Here is a 15686-nt window from a genome sequence, read left to right on the forward strand (position 1 = left end):
TTTCTAAAAGACAAAGAGGTCTGAGGGTGGCTCCACTGGTTAAACATCTGACTCTTGATTTTGGTTCAGGTCATGACCTCAGGATTGTGGACAGAGTCCCATCCCAGGTTCATGCACTGGACTTGGAGCCTGCTTAAGATTTTCTCTCTTTCTCTGCCCCTTCCCATCCCCTCCCCCCATCTCCCTCTCTTTCCCTCTCTAAAAAAGAGAGATCTGAAAATGGAATGGGCTGCCTTGAGAGGTAAAAAGATTCCCATCAATGGCGGTTTCAACGTAAGTTATAGGACAACTCATCATGGATAATGAAATTAGACTTGAATTGCTTCACGTAACTTGTAACAAATTATATGAACTAAACTCCATAGATGTAGTAACAACTGGATTTTGGACAACCTTGCAAAGAGGCAGCTAGTCAACTGGGTGCCGTGGGGCTAGGACTAGGGCAGGGAGGACTGGCCAAAGATGAGGGAAGAGGTAGGGTTTCCATTGAAAGAGATGCCCTTAAAAAAAAAAAAAAAAAAAAATCACTGAATCAAGTAAATTCAATCAAGTAAATTTCCTCTAGCTGAAGCTAGTGTCATGATCAAGATAGGTTGGCAGGCAGGATTCCCACCACTTTGAACTAAAGTAATAGAAGTGACCGGTTTTATAGAGAAAAGCATGAAGCAGATACATCATGGAATATGTCAGAAATAAACAGGAGTCTTTACAGCAGTATATCCTCAATTCTGGTACACCTAATGCAAAGCAGTTTCCATGTCTCGAGTATCATGATACTCTAGCATCCTGACAAATTACTTTTGCTTCAAGTAGCCTGATTTTCTCTCACTTATACTTAAGAGTCTTAGTATGTACGTACTTAGTATATTGTACATTAAACAAAACAAGGAAAAACAAATAGAAGAGGTTTGGGGTAAGTATTTGTATTTGAGACTTTTAGGCCCATTGTTCCAACAAATTAAGCCTTTCCTCATCCCAACTCTAGGTGTAACTGCTCATCCCATGTGCTCCTATTAGCAGAGAGAATTGGCCAACTTGTGTATGCTCACTAGATTATAAATTTCACATTAACAAAGCTTTTATTTTTTATTGAACCCCTCATTTTTTATATAACTCTTCGTTGAAGACACAGGCAGAGGGAGAAGCAGGCTCCATGCAGGGAGCCCGACATGAGAGTCGATCCCGGGTCTCCAGGATCACACCCTGGGCTGAAGGCTGCATTAAACCACTGAGCCGGGATCCCTGGGTGGCGCAGTGGTTTGGTGCCTGCCTTTGGCCCAGGGCGTGATCCTGGAGACCCGGGATCGAATCCCACGTCGGGCTCCCGGTGCATGGAGCCTGCTTCTCCCCTCTGCCTGTGTCTCTGCCTCTCTCTCTCTTTGTGTGACTATCATAAAAAAAAAAAAAAAAAAACACGCTGAGCCATCCGGGCTGCCCTATACAGATCCCTTTGACCAACTCACTGCCCAGCTACAAGGTGTGGGGCTAGGTGACAGCCTCCAGTTGTTGGCTCTGTCAGGGTTCACATCTCAGCTTTCTAGCCTAGATCCTGCTAATCTTGAGGTGGCCTTGGGCCGAAGACCCGGCAGTGATACAAGGAGCTAGGCATTTCTACCTAACTCCTCCAACAGGCAGTCTCCACAGTCTCCACTCTGGAGTTCCCCATCAGACTGATAGCTACCTTGTCAGCTCTGCGCCACCAAACGCCAGCCTCCCCTGCTTATTAGCCTTGCATGCCTGCTTTACCCCTCATTGGACCATTCTGCACTTCTCCCTCCATGTTAGCATCAACTCCTGGAGAGCCCTGTGGTAAAATCAGACTATTTTGTTTCCAATTTAGCCTATTAATTTAGTTCTTTCTCATTTGCTTAACCTCTGCTGTTAATGATAATGCTTGAAAGGCTTTCCATCAGACTGTGCCATTTTAGTATTAGTGTCCCCAGAAGCACTTTAAGTCCAGGATAAGACAAGATTTTTTTCTTCACATAATACCATGCAACTTTACTAGCAGTTATTTAAATATATTTCATTGTATTTAGTAAATATGCATTTATTTTATTATAAAAACAAAACCTTTGGAGCAGAGACAAAAAAAAAAAAACCAAAAAAACAAAAAACCCAACCTTAATAGTGCCATCTTGTGGTATTTAGCAGGAACTGTTCACTACTCAATTGCTGAGGAACAGGGCTTTTGAAGTCTTAACACCTGTCCATCTAGTTTAACCAAGGTTTTAAAATACGGCCAAATAACAAAAAATACAATTAAATTTAAATCAAGCTTTTAAACTTGGTGAGAATATACAGGTTTTGTTTTCCTTTTTCAGAGCCTTGAGGTAGAACAACCTCCTCTCTCCACGTCTTTCATCACTGTAGTACAGACTATTAACTTACTTTTTGTTTGTGGTATTTATCAGCATCTAACATTTCATAACTGTTTTCTATCTTTTGTTTATCTACCTTTCCTACAAGAACATAAGCTCTGTAAAAACAGAGCCTTTATCTGTCATAATCCTCAGTGCCAGTTGGCATATAATAGGTACTTAAAACTTTTTGAATCAATCAATCTTCTTTCTAATAAGTGGACACATATAAATCAGCCTTGGAATTAGAAAAAAAAAATCACCTGAGAGATAACTTCCCTGTAAACTTAAAGATTTTGGAATAAGAACTAATGGAGCCACCAGAGAAGTGATGTTCACAGCCGGTAAGGGAGATCCAAAAGGCCTGGTTAGAAGAAATTAGGCAAAACCAGACTGGTATAGAGAGGTTTTTAGGTATGTGTTAATTACTGAAAATGAATGTCTGAAGGGAGTTTTCATCTCACATAACCACATTTCCAACAACTCTGACATAGATAGGCAGCCCGTGCTTGAATACTTACAGGGATACAGAATTGTGACCTCACAAGACCACCAGTCAACTACACTGTGAGACCTTAGACCTACTAACAGCAGCTTAAGAGTCACAAGAATGAATAATTATAGACTGAAGTTCCTATCACCAGTTAATTAAATCACATTTATAAGTGGCCTTCTTGGCGCAGTGGGTAGCATGTCAGTCTCATAAAAGACAAATATAAAAGATATTAATTAGAAAAATTATTTATTTCTGCTCCTTTCATACATCTTATTGTGCAGAAACAGTCTCACACATATCTGAATAATGTACTGTCACACTGTTTAAAGGCAAAGCACCATAGGTAAAGCTGATCAGAGTTCTCAGCTTATGGGATCTCACTTCCTGATTTTACATTAATTTTTGAAAGTCAGAAATGTCATCTTCACAAAATGTTAAGGGGGCTGTAAGAAATAATCACTTTATTCAATATTATAGTTGTGGAAATGGGAGTATATTTTCTTTAAGAAATGAAAAACTAAGAAGAAAATGCCACTAAACATCATTGGTGTGTCAGTACAGGCCAGCAGGAGAAATACTGTGAGAAATTTGTCTCTTTGATACCAAGAAGACATTCTAGTTCAAGCTTTAATATGATTCCTATTTCTCACGAGATGCTTCTTTTCTGCTGCTTCACTCTTTTTCCATATTTCACATCAGAGGATTGGTACAGCCTTTAAAACTTCATTAACAGGAGCAAATCCAATATCCACGGATTTCTTGTCAAAAGGCATTTTTTAACCCATCAGGTAGCCCCTGTAGGAATAAAATTCATAAACATAAAAAGTGAAAAGTAAGCAACATTTCAAAGCGCCCAGTTTTATGATGAATCAAATGACAATCTGAAAATATAATTGTGTGATTTCTTATGGTTTTATTTCGTATCCTCCCTCCCTAATAAATATACACATTACCAGGCTTCAGTTCCATTCCCCCTTCCTTTTAAGGATAGAGTTACAAACCAACATGTCCCAAACCCACAAGTAGATGAAAAGAGACTCACAAATCAGCAAGGGCAGTTAAAAAGCTAAGCCATCAACCAGGATTTAAAGTGCAAGCACACAGCTAGGTTATCTATTTCCTCAAATCACAGAATTAACAACAAAATGAAGAAGGGGAAGGAAAGAAAAGAACAACAGGCATACGATAGTAACAAGGAGAAATAGCAGGTGACACGAAGGAAATCAACTAAAAAACTGAAAAGCGTTGCTGTGTCTAATTAAGTATACATGTAAAAGGACCCTAAGTCAAGAAGGAAAAATCAGGCTTAATGTTCAGTGTCCAGCAATTAATAGTTATCAAATAATAAATATTTACTAAATACAAATGTGAATGTTACAGGAACAATAAAACAAACACTTTAAAAAGTGGCCTATCAAAAAGGATTAAGTTTTTTTTAGTACATGTAGAATTTAATTTCAATTATACAGAAAAATCAGGTATTTGCATTCTCCTAGTCCCTATATGACATTAAGTAAAGTGTCATTATTTTCTTACATTTATTTTTCATTCCCCCCGCCCTTTAGAATTTCTTCTCTGAACTGATCCTATGATCTTAGGACCTATTCAGGAGCGCCCTAGCTTTTCTCATCAAGTTTAATAAACACTACCTCAGACTGCTAAAAAGGCAATTTTTGCCACTCTGACTGAAACAGGCCTTTTGGGGGTGCCTGGCTGACTCAGTCAGTTAAGCATCCAGAAATTGGTTTCAGCTCAAGTCTTGATCTTAGGGTTGCGGGATTACCCTGAGTCTCGGGCTCACGCTCAGCATGGAATGTGCTTGAGAATCTCTCTCCTTCTCTGTCCTTCCCCCCTCTCTCTCAAATGAATAAATAAATCTTTAAAAATAAATAAACAGAAAATAAAATAGGCCTTTTGTCCTCATTTGCATAATATCTATTCAACAGACTATTTATACAGCTTTATAACAGCCTTACCTAAAAGTGGAAACCTATCCCTCCACTCCCAACCACTTTGCCTAATTTTAGGACATCATATCACGACATAGCATGCCATCTTTAATTTCTTTAATTTTTACAATTCTGTGTTTAGATCAAAACTACCCTAATAGTGAAAAATAAAGAGAATCGAATGACCATATTTTTCAGAAGAACCAAGTACAAATTTGTACCAAAGTGCTCCACCCAGTATCCAAATGTTATTTCTTTAAACCTGTGCACATTTTTTTAAAAAGATTTTTATTTATTTATTCATGAGAGACAGAGAGAGAGGCAGAGACACAGACAGAGGGAGAAGCAGGCTCTTCGCAGGGAGCCCGATGTGGGACTAGATCTCGTGACCAGGATCATGCCCTGAGCCAAAGGCAGACACTCAACCGCTGAGCCACCCAGGTGTCCCAAACCTGTGCATATTTAAAAGGTACCTAACACACACACAATTCCACATAGATTATCTTATGAATTACATTAGAAAAATTTTATTTTCAAAATGAAAACTGCTTTTCTGTAACTTTGTATTAGTACCATAAAAATATTAGGCACTAAAATTTGATTTTTCATTTTAAATATACTGTCGTATATGCAAATAGTCAACGGTCATTCATTTTATTAGTGTCCATGATTCTACAAAAGACAAGGCATCAAATAAAGCCAGGCTTTGATTTGTAAAATTATATCTGTAGGGGAGACATTAGGTCTCTAAAAAAGCATAAATCAGAAAATATGAAACTGATAGTACCAATTCATTCCTATTGTTTCTTCCTTTTTAAAGATTCCTCTTATTAAAGGTATCAAACTTTTTGTGAAAGACTTCAACCCTGGATGTTATCATGATGAAATCTCATAGCATAGCCACCCTTTATCTCCGATGCTAGCAACTTATTTGGTTTGAAAACACACTTTGTTACTGGTGTTTTTTAATGTCTTTTTGTTATTGTTGTTCCACTTATTATGCATCAAATTATTTATATATGTTGAAACATCAAAGATAACTTGTGTGCAAGAAGACAGACATATCCCCTTCTTGCTGGTGGTACTAACCACGGTCCTTTTGAGTGTAACACCAAGGCCCACAGACATAGGTCATCACCTTTTCTGGGGCTTGCAAATATTCCAGAAAATACAATACTGTTGCTTCCCTTTCTTTTCTAAAGTTGTCCATTGTTTCTTGCCACTCCACACCCAAAGTACCAGGCTTTAGGAGGTGCAGATGAGAAATCATATCAAACAAGAAACCGTAAGTTCCTTCCTCTTAAAAATTTAAATCCTAGATTTAGCTGCATGACAATTTACAGGAAGAAACAGTTACCTGTTTAGATCACTGTTCTGTTTGGATTAAATCTAAATATAATTTACATCTGGGAGATTATATTAAAGGGGAATATACCCTATTTCCTATTGTTCACTTAGTCAGCAATTTGTAGACGCTGGTCTACAAATGGGGACAAGAAGACAAATACTGACATAAATAATGGAAACCGTAAGATGGAGGCAATCCAGGGAGTTAAGCACTTTCTACATCTTCTAAAAGCAGTAGATAGCTCTATTATCCTACAAGTCAAATGCCTGAGCTATAAAGAAAAGCACTCATATGCCTAAGGAGAGGACCTAAAACCGTAAGGAAGAATGAGAAGCTTGGTAGAATAAAAATAAATCTGGTTCTATGGGCAAAACCAGCCCACTCCTGTTCTGCTCTATGCCTCCAAAGGGTCCATGTGTTTTGGTTAACTTGTAGTAGCCTTTTGAACTCTCTGGGAGCCTCCCCTTCTCTTGTTTTGCTATGGAAAATTTCAGCCTCTTCCACACCAATACACCTTTTCCAATAGGGGCAGAAAAAAAAGAGGAACAAAAAGAGGACGCTGAAGTACCTAATTCTTCATACAATTTAGCCAAAGGCCAAAACTATTTTCCCCAGACAAAAATAAGAGCCACCAGTAAAGGAGTCTGAAGGAACATTACGGCCACAGATATTCAGCTGATAAAGAACACTGCTCTCTTTTCCCACCCTGCTAAGATGCAACCATTAACTGCAGGATAAGTACTTCTGACGTTCCAGGGGAAGTCTGCCCATTCCACTTCAGATGTGTTACAGACCAGACCATGGACACATGCAGCCACAGAACAGGTGAACTGTGAAACTCATACACATTCCTACATTCCCTTTTAATGTCTCTTATAATAAAATAGGGAGTATCAGTTCTAAGAAATCAGTATAGTTGACACTTGATGTTTAACATATTCCCTAAGAAATGAATTTACTAAGAGCCAATTTTTGTATGGTATGTCTGCCCAAAGTTCCTGCAGTAACTAATACATCCATAGGTGAAATCAGAATATAGGGAAATGTGATCAGACTTGTCCACATATCAAATTAACAATCTCAAATGGAATTATAAAAGTTGACATAAAATCAATTTGTTTTTGTTCTAAAGGTACTGTATATTTTCTGAAACAGAGTGATCTAATATATATATATATATATATATATATATATATATATATATATACACATATGTATGTATATTAGGCCTGGAAACATAAATTCCTTCCCTTAAAAATTTAAATCCTAGGATTAGATATATATATGAAATCCTTTTCCTGTATTTTTGGAGAGGTAGTAACTCCCTTCCTGTCCAAGGCTTAATGGGTTTTCCTCATATCAGTGTTCAAAGAGCACAAATAATTAATGCCTTGAAAATACTCCCTACTATCACTATTACTACTGGAATTCTGAATGTTATAGATTAACGAAACAATATCTCCAGTCAGTGGTCAGTGATATTATAGCAAAATAACAGTATGGAGATAATACTCAGAAAGAAATACCGGTCTCAATTTTACTATTAACTATAGCTATAACCTTGAGCAAGTCACAAATATTAAATCTCCCATGATTTCATGTGATCCAAGTAATTATTTTACCAACTTGCAATGGAAGTTAAATTATGGACTATACAAAGTTCTTAATAACTTACGGCAGTTTCATTCTCATGAATACTCTAGCCATGAAAAAACTCAATAGGACACAGACGAATCCAATGAATAGAAGAAGAAATCTATTGAGTTTTGGAATGTTTGGTGCATTCGATCGGTCCAGGATTATGAAACCTAAACCTCCCATTGTAAACAGGAAGCTGGATGCAAGTCCTTCCATAATATACTGTCCATTTACTCTGAAAAAGAAAGACCATAGCAAAACAATAAATGAAAATTCCCAGAAAAATAAAACTTGTTTTTAGATTGAAATTCCTATTTCTGCTAAAATATTTTGGTGCTGATTTTTTATTCTTACCCTTACAACTATTTAATCAAATTTCTGTGTATTTGTGTCAACAAAATTTATTGAGGGCCTATTACGTATCAAGCACTATTCTATGTCCTGGGGATGCAACAACGAAAGTCTGTGTCTTCATGGAGCTTTTGTTCAAAAAGTTTTAAAGCCTCAACTAATATAACTGTCTATGTAAAATTAATGCTGAGATTTTATTAGCTTAAAAAGCCAGTGTATGTGTATGAACCCTTTACCCAGAACTTTTGTTTAGCTTTTAAAAATTATGGTATTTAAATTTCCATTATCAATTTCATATTTTGAATTGGTTAGAAATTTTTTTTTCTTTTGGGTTAGAAATGTTTCTAGAAGTTTTATAAGAATTAATAAACTTGGGGCAGCCCCGGTGGCGCAGCGGTTTAGTGCCGCCTGCAGCCTGGGGTGTGATCCTGGAGACCCTGGATCGAGTCCCACGTCAGGCTCTCTGCATGGAGCCTGCTTCTCCCTCTGCCTGTGTCTCTGCCTCTCATTCTCTCTGTGTCTCTATGAATAAATAAATAAAATCTTTAAAAAAAAAAAAGAATTAATAAACCTCTCGGGGTGCCTTGGTGGCTCAGCTGATTAAACATCCGACTCAGGTCATGATCTCATGAGTTATCTCGGATCGAGCCCTACATGGGGCCCCACACCCAGCAGAGTCTGCTTGAAGATTCTCTCCCTCTACCTGCCTCACTTACGTGTGTGCATGCACGCAAATATTGAAAAATCAATCAATAAAGGGAAAATTTTTAAAGTGCATACATGTGCTAAGATCGATAAATAAATCTTTTTTAAAAAATAAATAAACCTCTTGTTTCAAAGAGAAAATTTTAAAAGCAAGCATTTTTACCTAGAGCTTCATGAATCCCACAAGGATCTCTAAAAATCTATAAATCATTAAAATTCTATATAAACTTTTTATATATGTGTATCCACTTTTTCTGGGAATAGAGAGCTTTGAAAATTGTGAGCTCACAGATCCCCAAAGAGCAAATTCCTCTGTTAAAGGGATAATTTATACATAGGTATATGTAACAAAGGTATGTATTTTTTGTTAGCTAATTGCGTTAAGTGAAAACACAATATATGCACTAGGCTCAAAATCCCAACTGTGCCAACGATGGCACTATGGAGGGTTCCCCTACCAAGATCTCCTATCATCTAGATTCCCTCTACTCCTGGAGAATCACAATAATCTTTTCAGGAAAATTCTACACATGGGATAGCATTAAAATAAGTGTAAATGCAAATATATAGCTATGTTTGGCAGGCAGTTACCAAGTGGATTTTAGAAAGCAATACGATAAGCACTGCTCTGATGAACCAAACCACACTGCAATGGTGTTTCGGTACTGAAATGAAACATCCAAGTCTCAAAAAGTTATTTTATCTAAGAATATAGCCTGGGGATCCACAGATTTTTTTTTTCTTAAATGGCCAGATAGTACATGTCTTAGGTTTGCAGGCCACATGGTTTGTGTCACACTTACCACTGTAGCTTGAAAGCAGCCACAGACAGTATATATAAATAAATGGGCATGCCTCATTCCAATAAAACATTACTTACAAATAAACAGGTACATGCAGTTTGTTGATCCCCAGAACAGTCTAAATGTACTTATACCAACATCTTCCTTCAAATAAGTGATCGTGTAAATCACTGTCAAGTATTTTATTTCCTAATACAAGTAACATACTTGAAATCTTGCCCACTTCCTGCCATCTCTGAATCTAGCATTTTAAAACAGCTATTATCTAAATGCAGATGATCCATAGGTTTCACTGTATTTTTAAAAAACACTCATACCCCAGCAACCTTCCTTCCCACCAAATCATTCAGAAAGGTAACTGTTACCTGTAGGCCAAGAAAGCTACTGGTCTCTGATGTCCATGTTCATCAGTCATAGAACCAACACTTGGAGGTTCAACAATAACATCATAAATTATTCCTACATGAAAGACAAGAGTATAGATGAGACTGGATTCCTAACTTTTAAAAAGGATCAGAATTTTCTGTTTTGTCTCTAAAGGTTCATTTATATTTAAATAGGACTGCTGTGATATACTATCATAATCAAGTGAAGCCCAGCTACTTTCCTAAACTTTAGCTAAACCATTCAAAAATTCAACTCACTATTTTAAAATATTATGTCTAAAAGAGATATTTCATAAAAGAAATTCATTCAGTAACTGTTTCTAATACTCAAGAATTACTCCACAATAAAGATTTAATATTAAAGGCTATATTTTAGTTCAAGAAAATATTCCATATATGCTTGGATGTTTTTATCAATTGAGAGGTAACCAGAGAAATTTTCTTGCTTATATATAAAAGGAGACATTTTTCAATCATACCCATAGGCAGACAAGCAATTCTAGAGATTTGTGTTCATTAATGTTATGCCCATCACTTAAGTCACAATGTCACTATGATTATTAGTACTAATGTCCATCAACGTTGTTTTTCCAATCTCCCACAGCCAACATCTATTCTTCACCTTTTCTACCATTCTCCAAAACATCATTTCCAGCTTTTCTTAAGCATAGTAAGACTGTGTCTCCCTCACCTTTGGCTAACAAAGCAATCACATAGGAATTCCGACAAACTGGCATCTGCATCCATCCTTACCTTCCTTCCTTCCAGCTACAAAAAAGAGTCCCTCCTCCTATCAAAGTGGGATTCCTTCTGCAATTATCAGGACTCCTTACCCTACTGCCTTGTCAGAGATTTTGATCGTTGGCTACCTCCCTTCCTATATTTTCAATCTCTCCTTTCCCACATCCTCCTTCCCTTGACTCCAGACCCTCCTAGTTAACATCCTATTTCTATGCTTCCTTTTTGAAACAAAGTCAGACTTCCTTCTGTGAAAAAAAAAAAAAAGCAAACTTTTCTCCCCTTCCTCACTTAGCCTTCATTCTTCAGCTCACTCCAACCTAGCATCAGCTGCCACTGATCTTACTCTTACTAAAGTTGCCAATAATCTCTATGTTGCCAAATTCAACAGACATTTTTCAGTTATCTTAGGAGGCTTCCCAGTGCCACTAAATCCAGTTTACTAAATCCATTTTTTTGGCGGGGGGGGGGGGGGACTGGTTTTTGTGACACTCCTATCCATGTTTTGTTACATCTCTAGCAGGGTCTCCTCTCCACTAAACACTGGGCGTGCCTCAGGGTTGATCCACTGTCCTCTTTTTCTACATTCTCTCCCGAATTGAACTTAGCCCTTTCCAGGGTTTTCAATTCCATGTGCTAATGATTAATGATGGCCAATGTGCCAATATCTATCAAATAACATTAGCATCAGTAGAATTAGATGTAAGCTAAGAACAGGGACTTCCTCTATATTCTTCAATATCTGGCTTATGAGAAGATTTCAAAAAATATGTTACTAACCAACTTTCAGCAAGCCTTCTTTTCTCAATTCCAGACTCATTATCTGCAAACTTGACATATCCCAAAGTGACCTCTTGTTCACCAATCCCCATCAAAAAACCCTACATATCTTCAATCTCAAAAACCGACCCTTCCAATCTACTCAGATGCTAAAAGATTCCTTCACGCTTCATTCTCCCCAATCAATCCATATATCCAATCAATGTATCAAGACCTACTGAATCTACTTCCCAACTATCTTTCATATTTTCCTTCATCTCTGCTGCCACCAACATAGTTGTCTCAATTAACTACAAAAACCCACCTAATTGGTCTCTTGGTTCCATATTTGTCCATTCTTTTCCCTCTCCCTAGTATTTCCTTTCCACCAATCCCAACTCCCACTATCTTCTCGTAACTTCTTGTTCTTTCCCTCCAACGAATGGAATTAATTTCTATTAATTTGTAATGGAAAAAATAATGGAGTGGAAAAAAGACTTCTGTGACATTTAACGTGTCTCACCCAGAACATTACAAGCTTCAGGAGGGCAGCGTCTTTATGTTTCGTTGACTAGTCCCCAGTACCTAGTGCCCGGAACTTAACAGGTGCTCAATGCAGTTTGCTGAATATTTCTCAACAATAAATATTATTTATTTATAGATGTACACCCACGGTTTCTAGAAGAGACTCCTTTCCAGTGGCAAAACCGATTCCTTCTATGAGATAATTCATGGCCTTAGCCACTAAAAGGTGTCCTTTGCAATCTGCCCCTGGGGTTGGAGCGGAGAATCTCCCCATTACAACAATCAACAGGAATTAAGTGGACAAAAGGAAAACTGTGAGGCTTCTGACAAAGACTCAGGCTCCAAGGGGAGGTAAGGGTTAGGAGAAAGAGACTAGCAGATGATCAAAGCAGAGGAAGACTCTATTATTATTATTTTTTTAAATCACATGCATTTTAAATTTCATTTGTTCAATACAGTACCTATTAATGTGCCAAGCAAGTGTTAATATTAATGCGAGGATCTATCTTACCAATATAAAAAATATTTAAAATATATCTTATTTAAATGAGTACAGATTAACTATCATTACTCTAGATTGGAGGTTAGGTGGTAGATTCAAAGATGCATTTTAGTCCCAAGCTCTTATAGTTTCAGTCTTCCCTCTTCGGTACCAACTCTTTTCACATCTACGAAAATAAAGTGTCTGTGGCTATTCCCTTAAACACGGAACCCCATCTCTGGCTGTCCCTAATCTGTAAAGTCTCCATTTTATAACTTCCAGATTAAGTACTCTGAACTTTAAGTACTTCCGAAAATCTGAAAAGTACAGAAGAACCGACTTGAGTATACGGTGAAATCTGCGGGGCTTTGAAAGGGTGCTGGCTGGAAGACTGTGGCCGGATTGCCAACTCATCACTATACAAAACAACGCCCCCTTTTGCAACTTTTCATTTGGGGGGGGGAGAAAAAATTTAAAGAAATTAAAACAGGGTAAGACATTCTGGAGTGTTTAATGGAACTGCTATTTTCCTCTAATTCTTTACATTCTCGACTTCTGCCTTTTGAAACGCAAATACCTTCTGCGAATCTAACTCCAATCTCAAATAGTGATCAAAACCGTGGACTCGGAAGATTCCATTGATATTTATTGTTGATGGGGGGGGGGGGGGGGGTAAAAGTAACACCTGGTCCTTAGGTGTGAGCCAACGAACCTGAGGATGCCAAGTCTCTTCCAACGTTCCAGGGACTGTGGACAAAGATAAGGTAAAAGTCCCTAGCCCCTTTTGACCAACCATGGAAGTAGAACGGACAAGACTAGTCTCCTCCAGGATCTTGGTTAAGAACAACTTACGGCGGGCGATAACGAGAGCGACGATCTGGGCTTTAAACTACATAATCGATTCGGATCCCTGGGCTCAGAGGCTCGAGGTGCGGAAAGGCAACGGGCGTGAGAACCGTGAGAACGAGGGGCCTCTCGGCATACACAACGGGGCGTGAGGGCAAATAAAACCCTTGGGCCGTTAATACTTGAGACCCCAGAAGTTCCCTCCACCCTCCGAAAAGATCGAGAGCACAGTGATGCTTCCCCCGGGGCTGAGAGCGGGACAGACTCCCTCCGGGGCGGGCCGGCTCTCCGCGTCTCAGCGCCTCTCGGGCCCGAGGCAGCCCGAGTTACCTCCGGTGATGAGGAAGTAAGACACCACCACCAGAGCGTACACCGTCATGGCCGACGGCATGTGCACCCAGGGCGGCTTCTTCAGCTTCAGGTTGGGGCATTCGAGCACTAAGAACGGGACGCGGTACAAGGTCTCCATGTTGGTGGCGGCAGGGGTTTCTCTCCCGACCTCAAGCCCCACGCGCCGCCCGGAAACAGGCCCGCCCCTCCCGGTCGACGGCGCGTGCGCGGGGAAGAGGCTGGCAGGTCCGCAACTCTAGAAGGCAGTTTTGTCTAACTATCAGAAAAAGAAGAAACTATGAAGAACAGATAAACAACGGGATTTTAAGCTATGTGTTCTTAAGCTCTGCGGAACATGAATTTGAATAAGGAGCTCAAGCCTTGCCAACGATTAGGAGGATGATTTATGTACCTTCCAGGACCTGCGGGGCGTCAGACGTGGCCAAGCCGGAGAAGCAGAGGGGAGCGAATCTCTCTGAGCCCCGCCCACTCGCCGGTGCTGGAAGCTGATTGGGCGCGGGCGCTCTAGGTTCCCAGAGCAGGAGGATGAATGGGAACGTTTGGAAGGGTCTGCCTTTTCTCTTTTCTTTCTTTCTTTTTCTTTTCTTTCCTTTTCTTTTCTTTCCTTTTCTTTTCTTTTCTTTTCTTTTCTTTTCTTTTCTTTTCTTTTCTTTTTTTCTCTTCTTTTCTTTTCTTTCCTTTCCTTTCCGTCTTTTCTTCCTTTCTTTCCTTTCTTTCATTTATTTATTTATTTTATTTATTGGGGGGGGGGGTCTGCATTTTCTATTAGCGGTTTTTTCAAGAGCCCGAGAAAGCCCTAGTTGCTAAACTTTTACTTCCCGATGTAGTTGTGGAGACAATAAAAATAACGATTGCTATTAATAATTACTGAAACAATATCAAGAATTTTGAGATATCAAGTCCAGATGCGTCAAAAACCTCGAGGACGTCTCCCCGGCACGCCTAAAGCTGATACGCTTTGACGTGACCAAAATATTATTTTAAATAATACGTGTTCTTCCCTCCACTTTGCTTCTCCCACAGTCATCCCTATCTTCATAAATGGTAAAATCTTTGTGACCGAAAATCTTGAAATCATCCTGGTTTCTTTCTCTCTTAAAACTCCCATCTCCAAAATATGAGCAATAATGAAGTGGGTTTACAGCTGAACCAGTATTTATACACAGAAAGTTTCTCTGGGTATTGCAAAGCAGAATATTTCTGACGTTCCCATAATTATATAGATAAGAAAAACTTTAGAACAATTAAAAATAGGTTGCCTTGAAAAAATAAGGAAAAACATAGAAATGAAAAGTTTTAAGCTCCCTTTATAGCTTCAGGAGGGAAACTAACATTAATTAACCCCTGCTTGGCATATACTGTGTTAAATGATCTACACTGGTTCTTATTTAATCTTCATGACACCTCTATTAGGTAAATACTATTAAATACTATTATCAGCATTTTACATATGACAAAACTGAAGCTTGAGAAATGAGACTTAAGAAGTATAGTATAGTCTGTGATGGGATGAGACCTGAAGGCACTTGCTGTGAATGGAAATATGACTGGAGATGTTTAAGAGGAGAAGGCTACACATTCAGACAAACTTCTCTAGTAACAAACTATAGAAATGATCCCTGAAAGTATAATCTTGAGATGTTTAATATGGGACAAGTTTAACCTTCTTCCTTTGTATTTTAGGACCAAATAATCCTATACGTGTTGTGGGGAAAAAACCTAAAAACTTTAAACATATACATTTTGTAGTAAAGAATAAAACCACCTAGTCAGAGCTTCACATTCATTTCTGTATTGAATTATTACTGTCGTATTTTTACTCTGTTCCAAAATGTGAGTTTGTTTCAGAAACCAATTCATTATTATTTTTAACATCTTAAAACCTGAAATATGTTCCAACTTGGATTTGTAATATTCTATAAGCCAAGTATTTTTTTAAAAAAAAACTTT

At 38.4% G+C, this 15686-nt stretch overlaps 1 protein-coding gene and 1 pseudogene across 1 annotated transcript; both read right to left on the reverse strand.

Annotated features, from left to right (window-relative positions):
• Nucleotides 1-3085: 3085 nt before the first annotated feature.
• Nucleotides 3086-13939, reverse strand: OSTC (oligosaccharyltransferase complex non-catalytic subunit). Its single transcript, XM_072755509.1, has 4 exons — nt 13716-13939; nt 10016-10109; nt 7829-8026; nt 3086-3651 (listed from the first exon to the last, which is right to left on the reverse strand). Exons 1-4 carry the CDS (start codon nt 13852-13854, stop codon nt 3633-3635), a joined length of 450 nt encoding a protein of 149 aa, XP_072611610.1. The 5' UTR covers nt 13855-13939; the 3' UTR covers nt 3086-3632.
• A 1343-nt stretch (nt 13940-15282) lies between these two features.
• LOC112934241 (small nucleolar RNA U3) lies at nt 15283-15371 on the reverse strand (annotated as a pseudogene).
• Nucleotides 15372-15686: the final 315 nt, after the last annotated feature.

This window comes from Vulpes vulpes, chromosome 4 (genome assembly GCF_048418805.1).
Source record: "Vulpes vulpes isolate BD-2025 chromosome 4, VulVul3, whole genome shotgun sequence".
Classification (NCBI taxonomy): domain Eukaryota; kingdom Metazoa; phylum Chordata; class Mammalia; order Carnivora; family Canidae; genus Vulpes; species Vulpes vulpes.